Source organism: Cajanus cajan, chromosome 8 (genome assembly GCF_000230855.2).
Source record: "Cajanus cajan strain Asha chromosome 8, NIPB_CcT2T_4, whole genome shotgun sequence".
In the NCBI taxonomy this organism is placed as follows: domain Eukaryota; kingdom Viridiplantae; phylum Streptophyta; class Magnoliopsida; order Fabales; family Fabaceae; genus Cajanus; species Cajanus cajan.
The window spans coordinates 3,035,892-3,050,638 of NC_138524.1; the positions used below are offsets into that span (position 1 = coordinate 3,035,892).

Consider the following 14,747-nt stretch of genomic DNA (forward strand, 5'->3'; position numbering starts at 1 on the left):
TATGATTCTATCAAAAGGTTTTACCACTACAACACCAAAAGCATTAATTAATAAAATGAGGATTTTTCGTCATTCTTCATCGTGTATGGGAATGACGTGATTTATCAGTAAAAGAAAAAGTGTTTTGGCCGATAAAATAAACCTGTTATTCTATTTTATTATTGCCGAGTATAAAACAAAACGTTTGCATATAGACAATTAATACAACTTTGAAGGTGAACTAAAATTTGTGGCTTTCACAAAACGAAGCCAAAAATATGCGCCGCCGGTATATGCTTTCCTCAATGGTAAGTACTCATGAATATGAATATACAAACACTGTAATAATGAATAGAGGAAAAATATCTAATTATATTTACTGCTCCACCTGTCAAGAGAAAAAAAAAGAAGATAAATTAGCACCCTCAAGAGCAAAGGAACACAAGGAGAATTATGAATATAACATGTAAGTAGCTTGACAATTTCATTAGAAGTGCTCACAACATTGCAACACGAACTGACATTATTTCCAAGCAATCATCTACAATACTACCTCAATTATCATCCACCCATACAAATATTTTGACAGTATTGATGATGTGTATTCCAAAGCGCAGTCCATCAGTGCAAGAGGGAGCTTTTGACAGCAAATTGTTTTATTTCCAAAAAATTATATTTCAATTTAATATTCTATCTAGTAAAATTACCTGGTGTTTTATCGAAGACTAAATAAAGACGACTAGCCAATTGCAAAACCAGATAAAACACTAAGTTCTTCCTCTAGAAGAAAGCTTTGAAATTAATAATTACTACAAGGCAAACATCTCAGATATAATACAGTTGGTCATAACACGAGAAATAAAAAGCATATCATTAGTATAACGAAGTTGGCAAGCAATGATATTCCAAACAGCAGAACACCACCTTAAGGATTGAATAGACTGGAACCCCCGATATTGAGAGCAATTAGTAGAGATATGCTAGTAATCACAGCAAGCCAAAATAAAGCTGACCCTGCAATTGGAAGTTTTAATTGTCATCATGAACACAAGATGCTTTTAAATCTATAAACCTACAGATAATACATATTATAAAAGGTTCAATTAGATATTACAAGATAATGATACCTCCAGAGCCTTCAGAATTATCAGAACTAGCAGGAATTGGTTCAGCATTGGGGACTGAAGATTTTGACACTTTAGGCCCAGCATTTGAGCCATTATCCAAAGCTTTGCTAAACCCTGTTTCAGATGCTACTATCCCCTGAAATTCTTCGCTAACAATTAATGCTGCCAAAACATCCATAAATGACTCTGTTTCATACATAGAATATCTTTCATCCTTCTCATTAGTGACATTTGCCTCTAAATCAGACAATTCATCATCAGAAGCATCGGTGTCAATGGAATCCAGCACAGTTTTATCATCTTCCTCATCCTCCACATATGCTTTATATGTTAGCCGAAGTAATATTTCCCCAGAAGAGCGCTTCCCTAAAAATCCCCAACCTCCTTGTAAAACCACAATTCTGTCTGTTGGTACAGTGTCTTTAAGAGATCCCAAATCAACCTGAAAACATTTTCAACTAAGCATAAACACAGGGAAAAATGCAAAATTAACTCTGACATGCCATATATTTTTTTTATGCAACTTCCAACACAGACACAATATGACAGATGAAATTTTGCCCAATCTAAAAAAAAAACATGAAAGTAAATAAGACTACCTTTAAGGGTGGGGAGGGGAGGTAACTCTTTTTTGTTTGGTTCACAAGGGAGGAGGGGGATTTAAAAACACATTTACCTTTGCATCCTTATAATTTTAAATTTAAAAACATAAATAAGGATATTTTGGACATTACACAAAATATGGTTTAAAATTTAGTTTAGGAGGAGTTTTGCTCCCCTTTATTCCCCTTCCTTCCCCTCCTAAAAAGTGAACCAAACAAGAAAAGTTTATAAAATCCCCTCCAACCAAACACTGTAAAACAACACTAAAGGGACGTTTTGTACACATGAAGTTCTTACTTTCCCGATAATCTGATATCAGAAATGTTACTTTCTCACGTTTGGTTTGTTATTTAAAAAATAACACTCCAAGTAAACATTGTTTCCCGGGAATGGTTGCATATTATTCTTGTGGATGAGATGGGAAACTAATTTTCTCAAGGTAAAAATAAAGTTTTAATGTGATAAAAGTGACATGTTATTTTATTTGTTTATTTAATGCAATAAAAATCCTTAATTCTCAGGTAACATTTATAAACATTTCTAGAAATATTTATGACCAACCAAATAGATTTTCATGATTCCTAAGACTTATTATTCCCAGGCATGAAAAATTCTCCATGTACCAAACACCCCCTAAATTAAAACGTACAAACATGAACCATACTGTCCGGTGGAAAGATATTTAAAAGACACACCCTTGATATTGCTAACAAGCAGCAGTATAAATGAAAGGTTGACTAGAATGTAAGCAACGAAATCCAAAACAAAAACCAAAAGCTAACTGTATCTATATGTTGAAGACTGTGAAAGAAGTATAAACTATTAAATAGAGAAAAAGGGGAATAAATCTTCACTAAAAGACAAATAATATTGTGCATAGTACATACCTCTCCGGTACCAATAGTCAAATCTGCAAATCCTAGAGCGTCCTTAACTTGGATAGATAACTTCTGTTTTTTAGGGTTGGAAACAAGCATATGAAAATCCTGTAGAAATAGAACCCATTAGTACGATAATATAGAAATGGAACACTAAAGATGAATTGGGGAATCCAAAAGTGACACCTGATTCCAAATTGGCATTCCAGGGGGTCCAATTACAGTGGTTTGACTGTTCTTTTTGCTTCGTATAACTTGATTTCCGAGGCTAAGAATAACATAAGGATCTGTCTTGCCTGGAGAAAAGCAGAACAAAAATTATGGTAGGCAATGGAGCATATATATTGCATACCAATATAGCATTGATAACTCAATTTTCTATTGAAACTAAAAGTGGTAAGAAAAAAAACCAGATAGGGCAAAACCAAGTACACATAACCAAATTCTACTTTTATTGTCAACAAACTAAAATCATTATCAGTATACAACATGGTTGTAAACAAGACGGTTTTACAAATAAGAGAGTGAATAAAGGAGAGACCATATATAGAGAGAACACAATATTTCACTAAACAGTCACAAATCACAATAGCTCAATAATCAATATATGGGTTAAACCGATACTAATAATACAATTACCAAAAAAATTAGGTATGAATAAAATAAAAGCCAAAACTCTAAAATGTTGCAGTTATGTTAAAAAGTTCGTCATTGTAAATGAAAATAATATGCTGGATAAATCATCAACTACGTTTACTTGATTGCTAAGGTATAAAAACTAAAGTTCCAGGAAAACCTAAATTTCGTTCAGGCTTAATTTAGAAATGTATATATTTAATGAATATCAACTTAACATTTACTTCAATAATTATCTTCTTCTTTTTTTTTTAGTATTTTCTAGGACAAATACAAAATAGTTGATGTAACACTAGTTTTAAGCAGGCAACTATATCAGAAAGCTTACTTAAACTTTCTCTTTTGTCCTTTCTTTCACTTATTCTATAGAGAATATTCATCATATTTTATCATTATCCAACTTAAAATATGGGTGAATACATCGAAGAGCAATGAGGACAACATGGAAGTAGCATATTTATTGGCACTAATACATCAAACAAAAAAGCCTTGCATGAACCCAAGATTATTAGAGGACAAAACAAAAGTGTGTTCGCGGAACATAAATTAGAGAATAGACAGCTAAACAAAATGAAAAATATATTAAAAAGCAAAGAATACACAAATCAAATCTGAATAATAATAATTAAAAATCACTTAAATAGAAAATACAGCACAATAGAGTTTACCATAGAAAATATAAGAAAGCTTTCGAGCATCCACAAGAGTAACAGATAGTTCACCCACAGAATCCTGGTTTCCTTCTTGCATTTCTCCAGATTTAACATCACCAGCAACTGGGCCAACAGCTTTTCCCTTTTGGAAATCCAAAACAATTTTCTTTGGCCGTACAAATAGTCTAGGTAAATCTTCAGTGAGAAGTTTAGTCAAAAACCTACAAGAGAAAAGCCAGAATAATTTTCATTACAATTAGTGACAGGAAAAAAAACAAAAAATACAATCTTAACAGACAATCTTGGGATAACAAATCTTCAATGATGAAAGAGAGCTTGGAATAGATTAAATTTACTAGATAATGGAAGCTTTAAAGAATTATCGTCAATGTGATAGATAGCAACTAGCTATACTATCACTACTCCTAAAATCTACCATTAAAGGACTATAAGAAAGCTATAAAGAAGATGAAAGTAACATTCATATTTTTCATTGATCTCATATGTTAAAAGGAATAAAAATTTATAACTTAATAGTACTAAGGATGAACCTACAAGTGTCATCATCCTATTTTAGGAAATATAAAATAATATAATACTAAATACAAATATATCCTAATATTCTAAGACCAACCTATAAAGTTCTTCAACCATTTAATTTTATCTCTTTTGGGGACATTGACATCAATATCTTAGAGAACAACTATTATTAAAGAGAAACAAAGGAAGCACGTCATTGTAAAAAATGTAAATATTTACTGTTAACTAAAATAAATATTTAATCTGGAGTAACTAAAGCTTCCAAAGTATAACTATTAATTAATAACATCAGCATCAGATATGTGTCTAATACTCTAAAATATAAATAGTACCACTTTCAAAATGCATTCAGACAATTGCATATAAATACAGCTTCACAAGCATCAAATACAATGTATTAAAATATTAAGAAGATAAATGGAACTTACATCGAGAGAACTGGAATTGCTGACCATGCCCAAGAATGCACAAAAGAAGAAAATAACAGAAATGTCAGTAACAATATATCAGACATACAAAAATATACACATATATTTGATATCCAAAGAGACTATACGATTTGCCTTTGACTTACAAAAAATAATGAGTAGAATTTTATGTTTTATTAAAATTAAAATGAATGTTAAAAGAGACACAAATGTTAGATACAAAATTATTCACAAACATTTATCTATTTGTTTAAGCTTTTAGGATAGTTGATTCTTCACATGGTATTAGAGTTTCTATAACCAAATGATCCATAATAATTCCATTATTGTCACCCCATTCCAGAAAAAAATTAGTACTTCAGAACAAGATAGGTGGGTGTATGCATTGTCCCCAATTCAATCGAAAGGGCTCGTGTATGGGGTTGTGCTATATTATTCAAGAGCATTAACCAAACAGCTTTTGGGGAAGTTGGTGGTGAAAGGGGAGTATCCAGGGGTTTATTGGCTAAAGTTGTTGTCAAGGAATCATATTCATAAGAGGAGTGATCCAACTAGTATTTATAATTGTTCAAAATATCCTTCCCGAATCCCAACAACTATAGAACTGTTTTCAACATCAATTAAACTGAGTCAATCCAATATCAATATGCTGGCAGCTGCCCCAAGCAAATTGGCACAAAATTAACTCATAAAAATACGATTATACAGTGTTGTGTCTCAAGGTTTTAAGAAGTAAGATGACAATCACTGGCTTTTGTGTTAACTAGCATCCTCAACCATTGTGCAAAATTGCAGCTTAACAGTTTGTGTGAAGGAACAAGGAAGGTCAGCTTAGCCCTCAAGATTGAAGAATTTCTTAATTGCAAGGTTTCAAATGAAGGAGAAAACAGGTTTTAGTACATGAATGTTTTATTAGTAATCCTATATGATATCTTTAGAATAAAGAGGAACTAGGCGTTGAATAACAATAAAGGTCAGAGCTGCTTTCTATCTTTTCCCCACTCATGAATCTTAAAGAGTAAATCAGGGTAATGATACTCCTTTCACTTTCGTAATTCTGCTTTCATCAAACATAAAAATAAAAAATAATAAAAATAATAAAATAAAAAACAGAATGGAATAAAAAATCACTAGTATGACACTTGGGGCAGTCTATATAGTACATATCGAAAGAAATAATTAATTAACTAAAAAGCATAAGCAAATTGCCTAAACAATCAGTAATAAGCCTTGAGGGCTTGAGGCTACCTTCGTCTTTATTTTCCCATAGTTATTCACACTGCACTTTTTTTTTTCATAACCAAGTTCCTAGAAAATAGTAGTATTTTTTACTTGAATTGCTTACCAAATCATTCAGATACCAGTAAATATAAAGAGTATAATTTGTAATTTCTTAGATCTATAAAAGTATGACATACCCATTAAATTGAACAGACGGAATGGAGATAATTCAAATTTGATCTTTGGAAGTGAAACAAAAGCCCATGAAACAGCTCCTACCCAAGGTTCTGTTGGTATTAGTCTTAATTTTACCCAAAGTTCACCATCAATGTCAAAATCTCGAACACCAACAGGTACGACAATTGGAATTATGCCAAATTTCAGAGAAAGCATTAACAGCATGCGAGCACCACCTGTATACCTAAGGCCTATCTGGTACCTAGATAACAAAGGGAAAATATTTTTTACATAAATAATATGATAACAAAACTGAAAACATTTAAATTGAAGCAAAATAAGCAAAATTACCAGCTTAAATAATTGATAGCCAGCATAACTTTTAAATTGAGCTATTACTTCATAAATACCAAGTTCAACATTATATTACTATTGCTAACAGTTACCACTTTTCACTAGCTTTAGGCCACCGACCAACAAATGCTAACCTATGCTTATCATATAAATGAGCCCGGATCCTCTCATGCATCTGCAAGTGGACCTTCTCCCCATCAAAAATCATGTTTTCTCTCTTCTCAATTACCATGCAATAACCAATCAACGACCGCAGTCTTATAGGACGTTGGCCATAAGAGAAATTATTATATGGTCCAAGACCTCCACAGTCCCCACCAATCTTAACTTCAACGAGTCTTATTAACTCTTTCTTCTAAATTGAAAATCCCATTTATATATCACATAAAAATTGGTCGAGACTATGGATATGTGATGGTTCCAGACCATGTAATAATTTCTATTGCTTTCCTTTCCATTTCTCAAAACCAAATGCATTAAAAGTCTGTGTAAGTAAATTCCTCCAAAAGCACTTTTAGGGGAGAAAAATAAAATAAGTTTCTCCATAAGTTAAAATTTATAGATAAGTTAATTTGCAGAAGATCTTTCTTATTAACTTCTTAAAATTTGTTTTTAACTTAGAGCCAGTTTGAAGTGTTTTTTAGAGTTATCTTTGGTAGAGAAACTCTCATATTTTTATACATAAGCTAATTTTAGCTTATGGAAAAACTTATTTCAATTTTCTTTTATTTTATTTTTTCTCCTACAAGTACTTCTGCAGAACTTTATCCGAACAGTTCCTACGATTGAAAACTTAGCTTCTTCGTTCCAAAGAAAGACGTATGAAGACAACAAAACAAAGCAAAGACGCACGAGAACCCAAACTTACTGCAAATCATTGACCCGGCGAGAGGTCCTGCGCTCAACATTCCTAACAGACAAGGGTTCATCCCCTAAGGAGAACTGCTTAATCTCCACCCGCTGGACGTAATCAGGCTTCTTGAGGTTATCAATCACAGGCTGAAGCAGCCCTATGATCCAATTCTCAATTCCGCCTCTATACACCTTCCAGAGCTTCCCCAACACCATGTTGACCCACTCCACCGACTCCTTCCGCTGCAAATCCTTCTCCAGAAACAGCGAGAAGCTCGTGGGCACCTGAGGCCAGGCGCCGCGCAGCCTGTCCTCGCCGCCACTCTTGCCCCTGCCGCGGCGCCAAGTCCAGAGCTTGTCGAAGACGACGCCGACGAAGAAAAAGAAGACGAACAGTCCGACGACGTTGCGGTTAATCGGAGGAGAGGGAATCGGGTGAATGACGCCTAGCTGCGTCCTCAGCTTATCGACGATGGGATCCTCGCGGAAGCCGGTGAAGGTGGAACCTAATTGAACCGGCGGCGAGGGCGGTTGTGGCTGCAATTGGGCGTCGTAATCGGCGGTCTGGAGTTGGTTTGAGATTCGTCTGAGGGCGTGGGTTGGGCGGTTGGTGAGGCTGTGTTTGGGAGTAGCGTCGGAGGGGATTGCTGCGCAGAAGAGGAGGGTCCATTTTCTGCGGAATTTGCGGGAGAATAAGCGCTTCCTGGTTCTGCGGGAGAAGGGGAATGCGGTGGTGTTAGTGTTGCAGGGACAGAGAGAAGCGTGTTGGAGAATCATGGAGAAGAAATGGCATTTGCGTCTGTTAGTGTGGATGTAACCTTGAAAGCTTGGGAATGCAAGTGGAAAGTGCCATCTATGTTGCATACACAAATTGAAAGAGTCGTGGCTTTTATGATTGTGGTTTGTGGCAATTGGAAGCTACATTTTTGGCCTCAAAATTCGGACCACGTCGATTATCATTAACTCTCTACTCTTCCACTTCTCCTCCCACTTTTTTAATTATTTCTAAATCTATAGAGCTATTTTTTTAGTAATCAAAATTAAATATATTTTTATAAAACTTAATAAAAAAAGAGGAGGGATCCTTTTATTCTAGGAGTAAGTCTATCTAGACTTATTTCATTCAATAATTTATGTTTTACATCAAATTTTAACAATCTAACTGTTTAAATTAAAATTTTAGTACATAAATTAAATTTGTAAATTTTTAGAAAATTTTAAAATTATTTGATACTTCATTTCATTAATTCAAATTGACTGATAATTATAAAATCATTTTATATATTATTCGAACTAATTAAATGAAGCATTAAATAATTTTCAAATTTTCTAAAAATTTACAAATTTAATTTATGTATTAAAAACTTTAATTTAAACGGTTGAATCATTGAAATTTAATGTTGAACATGTATTATTGAACGGAATAATTTAGATAAACTTATTCCTAGAGTAAAATGATCCCTCCTTGTAAAAAAAAATTTACCCAAAATACTATCATTATTAATTATAATATATCGTCTTTGTTAATAAATATAAATAGAAATATTGTTTTGTGTTTTTTATTTTACGCACGTGGGTCGGAGGTTGGAAGAACTAGAGCCAACGCGTTTCAGTTGGAGAAGTATTTCTTTTGATTCTTCAAATAAATGGTTCATTCTGCATTCATTTGGAGTCGGTCTTTTCCTCGTTTGACTTTTCTTTTTTCTTCTAATACGTATAAGTATGGAAAACGTGATTAGTTTCCAGATTTAATTTGTCATCTATTATCTATCCAACTTTAAAATAATAAAATAATAGTTATTTAACTATTCTTTACTGATATGCTTATTCTTGCGAAACACGGATTTTTTTATTATTTAATATGTATTTTATATAATAATAAATATTAAAAATAATATATTATTTTTATTAGTTTTATATTTTAAAAAATGTTTTATTTATATTTTAAATTTGTTATTATATTTATACAAATAGAAAAAGTTGTTTATATAATATTTATAAATTAATGTATAAATTTAATATATTTTTTATCTATTATAATTGATGTATATTATGTTAATAATAAAATTATCTTCTATACAAAATCTTTGATATTAAAGGTTTTTTTTCTCCCTGAAATCACATAAAATTGGTTCAAATACATGCTCATTTAATATGTGTTGATGTCTACACTGTAACATATAATATTAGTTATATGTTTCTGTACCGTCCCGGCTTATTTCCGATACGATTTATAGGAGTGGTTGCTTAAGCCCTTTCGCCTTTCAGGCTCAAGGCTGGAAGGCAAGTGTACCGTCCCGGCCTATTTCCGATACGATTCATAGGAGTGGTTGCTTAAGCCCTTTCGCCTTTCAGGCTCAGGGCTGGAAGGCTAGTGTACCGTCTAGGTGAAAACCCGACTAGTGTATCGTCTAGGTGAAAACCCGACTAGTATACCGTCTAGGTAAAAACCCGACTAGTATACCGTCTAGGTAAAATCCCGACTAGACCCTCTACTCGTCTAATACCCGACTGGACCGTCACAGGGTGTGGCAACTCGGTTCTAACCCCAATTACATGCACCCGCGAGGGGATTTGCCGTTTTCCCGACAGGTCCCCTTGTAAAGGCATTCTCGGTAAAATACCGACTTGACTAACAACCACTCACCCCCATGGCTTCAGGATAAGAGCGGTTAAGGAGAATCCCGAAAATCGCGGGGCCCACGAAGCCCATAAACGCAAAAGTATAAAACCCAAAACCCTAGAGCTAGGACGACAGATTTACACTTTTGAATGCTCTGGTTTTGCGGTTTGACCTAGGAAAAAACCCTAGTGCACCCCGTGGCCGGAACATTTTGGCGCCCACCGTAGGGCTACGGTGAAACTTTCCCTACGCCCCAAGAAATACAAAAAACCTACGCCCTACTATGGCAAGAGGCGGAGCACTCAACCAATCGTCAAACCTCTCCGATGACAGACAGTTCCACTTCCAACCTCCAAACCCAACGGAAACGGCGCGCCCGCCACCAACGCCAACGTCGGCCCCGTCAAGTCCCAACTCTACAACCCCAACCATCAAGTTTACCAGCCGCAATCGCGCTACCACAGGCGGTGCCGCTCCCACTGCAACCTCTGTTGCTGCTGCCGCTTCTGGACCATCCTGATGGTGCTCGGCGTGGTGCTCCTCGCCGCCATTATCAGCGCCGCACTGTACGTATTGTACCGTCCCCACCGCCCTGAATTCTCCGTGACGAACCTCCGCATTGCGAGGATGAACCTGACGACGCCGTCGGACTCGCCCTCGCACCTCAACACGCTCTTCAACCTCACGCTCATCGCCAAGAACCCCAACAACCACATCGTCTTCTTCTACGACCCATTCTCCGTAACGGTGTTCTCGAACCCCGTCCCCGTGGAAAACAGCTCCGTGACGGCGTTCTCCTCGGGCAAGAACTACCAGACGAGCCTCCGCGCGGTGCTCTCGGGGTCGCAGGATCTGGACACTGACTCCTTGAGTAGTGTGAGATCGGGTCTGAAGATGAAGAAGGGTTTCCCCGTTCAGATTCAGACGGACACCAAGGTGAAGATGAAGATGGACTCGCTCAAGAGCAAGAAGGTCGGAACCGGAGTCACCTGCAACGGAATCAGAGGCACCGTTCCCGCCGACAATCACGAGGTTGCATCCGTCGTCGACTCCGAGTGGAGTACGAGGAACTGTTGGAGGACATGCGCGAGCATTGATCAGCGGCTTGAAAGAGAAGGCGTGGTCAAAGTTTTTAATGAGGTCCAAATATAAGTCAAACTAAAAAGTCAAAACTTCTAAACACAAGCACGTGCGGAGGGGCTTTGCTGGAAATCCGTCTCGATCTTAGAATTGGATTCGGTGATGAAAGCTTAGATGAAAGAAGAAAATGTAGAGATTGGGACAAGGTTTTGAGTCTGAGACTCGTAGAATTTAACACCAACATCAGACGCGACCATTAGACTAAAAATTCGATCCTTCTTTGCTCTGTAATGAGGTACCATCAAATAAAAAAAATCATTATTTTCAAATTGATTCTGACTTGTAGGCAAACTCGTGATTGATCGGTTAAATTCCGACTGGGCGAGTATAAATAACTCGAAGAACTCGTGATTGCCGGCAATAGTCCGGCTGGGCGAGTATAAATAACTCGATTGATGAAACTCGTGATTGATCGGTTAAACTCCGACTGGGCGAGTATAAATAACTCGAAGAACTCGTGATTGTCGGCAATAGTCCGGCTGGGCGAGTATAAATAACTCGATTGATGAAACTCGTGATTGTCGGCAATAGTCCGGCTGGGCGAGTATAAATAACTCGATTGATGAAACTCGTGATTGTCGGCAATAGTCCGGCTGGGCGAGTATAAATAACTCGATTGATGAAACTCGTGATTGTCGGTTAAATTCCGACTGGGCGAGTATAAATAACTCGAAGAACTCGTGATTGTCGGCAATAGTCCGGCTAGGCGAGTATAAATAACTCGATTGACGAAACTCGTGATTGATCGGTTAAACTCCGACTGGGCGAGTATAAATAACTCGAAGAACTCGTGATTGTCGGCAATAGTCCGGCTGGGCGAGTATAAATAACTCGATTGATGAAACTCGTGATTGATCAGTTAAACTCCGACTGGGCGAGTATAAATAACTCGAAGAACTCGTGATTGTCGGCAATAGTCCGGCTGGGCGAGTATAAATAACTCGATTGATGAAACTCGTGATTGTCGGCAATAGTCCGGCTGGGCGAGTATAAATAACTCGAAGAACTCGTGATTGTCGACAATAGTCCGGCTGGGCGAGTATAAATAACTCGATTGATGAAACTCGTGATTGTCGGCAATAGTCCGGCTGGGCGAGTACAAATAACTCGATTGATGAAACTCGTGATTGTCGGTAATAGTCCGGCTGGGCGAGTATAAATAACTCGATTGATGAAACTCGTGATTGTCGGCAATAGTCCGGCTGGGCGAGTATAAATAACTCGATTGATGAAACTCGTGATTGTCGGCAATAGTCCGGCTGGGCGAGTATAAATAACTCGATTGATGAAACTCGTGATTGATCGGTAAACATCCGAATGGGCGAGTATAAGTAACTCGAAGACAAAGTTTATGATTCAAGATTGATTCCTAACTCGACCCACCATTGTTAACCGGAATTTGGACGATTCCAGACTACGAATCGGAATTTGACCGATCCTTTCATATAATTACAGCTTAATGTTGATTTGAATTCTAGTTCATTGCCGACCACATGGATAAAATTTCATGATAAAGATATTTTTCATGATAAAAATATATACTTCTCTTCAAATACGCGAATCGGCATTTGGGGCGATTAGGTGGTTGAGTTTCCTTTTGAATTAGATATTTCCCATATTACTGTTGCTAACCATACAATTAAATTCTATCCCAAACTTAGGAAACTTCTTTTGATTCGGCAATTTGCCGACGCGGGTAAGTTGCATTTAAACAAAAGTTTTGCAATCATTTTGAGTCAGCATCGTGCCGATCGCGTGGTTAAGTTTCTCCAGTATTGGAAATTCTTCATACATAATTTTCAGTCGGCGTTGGGCTAATCTCATGGTTAAAGGACATTTAAACTTAGGTTTCCCAATAATTTTCATTCGGTGTGTTGCCGATCACTTGGTTAATTTTGAATTAATTTCCACTTGTACCAATCGGCATTTGACCAATTGGTTTCACACGGCCCCACTGAATTTTTGATCTAAAATCAGAATTTGACCAATTTAGAATAATTTTTAATCTACTCGGAATTTGGTCGAGACATGATTCACATGCCATTTTGAACTTAGAATAATTTATTGTTTTTCTTACTAAGCATTATGACGATTGTTTTAACTTAGAATATTCTTAGAAACTTAGAATAATTTGTTATTTTTTGAACTCGGCATTTGGGCGACTGGGTATGGAAAACGTTCATTTTTAGAAAAAGTTGGTGTTCAATGTTGGGGTCGGAATCAGGGCGATTTGCCTTGGAAGACTTCACATTCGCTGCTTGGAAATATATTCCACTTTCAATTTAAGTCAGCTTTCATCCGATTGGTTGTCCAAATGTATCTCGTGGAAATTATTCCACTCAACATTTGATCATTTTGACTCGGTTTATAACCGACTAATTAATCACTTCTTTTAGTTCGAGTCGGTATTTAACCGGTTATTTGTCGTAATTTTACTCTTACTTGAAAAACTTCAGCCAAATTTTATTTTAGAAAATTTTCCAATCGGTTATAGTCGAAATTTCGGCGATTACGATTGTTTAAAAAGCCAGTTTTTAACCTGGTCCTTTCTTTCACCAAACAAAGTCGGGATTCGGGCGACATATCTCGTTAAAATTTGTAATACCCATTTTATTATTATGGCATTTTCGTAAATTTTCAAAGGTATAGGGGTATTTTTGTAATCTTATTATTGGATGGCATTTTAGTAATTATCGGTGGCATTTTCGTAATTTTATTAAAATTTTTGGGGTATTTTCGGATTTTGGAACGGGCTGTTCCAAAAGCGGAACGGGCCGTTCCAAAAGAGAAAAATATGTGTTCTGGGTTTGTGCAGAACAGGACCGGAACGGGCCGTTCTCCAAAGGAGAACGGGCCGTTCTGCTTGGAGAACGGGGCGTTTCCCTTGCAGAACGGGCCGTTCTGATTGGAGAACGGGGCGTTCTCCTTGCAGAACGGGCCGTTCCGAAAGGAGAACGGGCCGTTCTGCTGGGTTTCGAAACGGGCCGTTCCGGGGCCGTTCCAGTCGAAAATTTTACGTTGTTCTGAAGGATTCAGAACGGCCGTTCCGTTTTCGGAACGGGCCGTTCTGGGTTAGGTGGCGAAAATTTCTATAAATAGGGGCTAGGGGTTGAAGGAAATTCATAACTTGAAGAGTGAAGTTTTAGAGAGAAAGAAGAGAGAGAAAGGGAGAAAGAGAGAGGAAAGAGGAGAGAGAGAAAGAAGAATCCAGTAGAGGGGGTTCTGCCAAGGGAGAAAAAAGAGGAGGGAGAAGAGGAGATTCTGCCCGAGTTTCGGTTCTTGTTTAAGGAGAGAGGTGGAGGTTCTGTCCGAGTTTCAGTTCAGGTTTATACAAGTAAGGGTGGCATTTATAAAATTAATCTAGTATGCTAAGTAAGGGTGGCATTTATAAAATTAATCTAGTATGCTAAGTAAGGGTGGCATTTATAAAATTAATCTAGTATGCTAAGTAAGGGTAGTGCTTATAAAATTAATCTAGTGCGTATGACCATGATAGGAATAGTATAATTTTAATATGCTATTTTATGTGGAGATTT

The 14,747-nt window shown here is 36.6% G+C and overlaps 2 protein-coding genes across 2 annotated transcripts; one reads left to right on the forward strand and one right to left on the reverse strand.

Annotated features, from left to right (window-relative positions):
• Nucleotides 1-132: 132 nt before the first annotated feature.
• On the reverse strand, nucleotides 133-8,363 carry LOC109798443 (uncharacterized). Its single transcript, XM_020358740.2, has 9 exons — nucleotides 7,465-8,363; nucleotides 6,263-6,504; nucleotides 4,845-4,863; nucleotides 3,892-4,097; nucleotides 2,774-2,883; nucleotides 2,597-2,695; nucleotides 1,107-1,548; nucleotides 904-993; nucleotides 133-367 (listed from the first exon to the last, which is right to left on the reverse strand). Exons 1-8 carry the CDS (start codon nucleotides 8,310-8,312, stop codon nucleotides 905-907), a joined length of 2,055 nt encoding a protein of 684 aa, XP_020214329.1. The 5' UTR covers nucleotides 8,313-8,363; the 3' UTR covers nucleotides 133-367; nucleotide 904.
• Nucleotides 8,364-10,004: 1,641 nt separating this feature from the next.
• LOC109799500 (NDR1/HIN1-like protein 13) lies at nucleotides 10,005-11,774 on the forward strand. The gene is made up of 2 exons (XM_083062447.1): nucleotides 10,005-10,040; nucleotides 10,405-11,774. The coding sequence occupies exons 1-2, from the start codon at nucleotides 10,005-10,007 to the stop codon at nucleotides 11,221-11,223; spliced, it is 855 nt and encodes a 284-aa protein (XP_082918573.1). The 3' UTR covers nucleotides 11,224-11,774.
• Nucleotides 11,775-14,747: the final 2,973 nt, after the last annotated feature.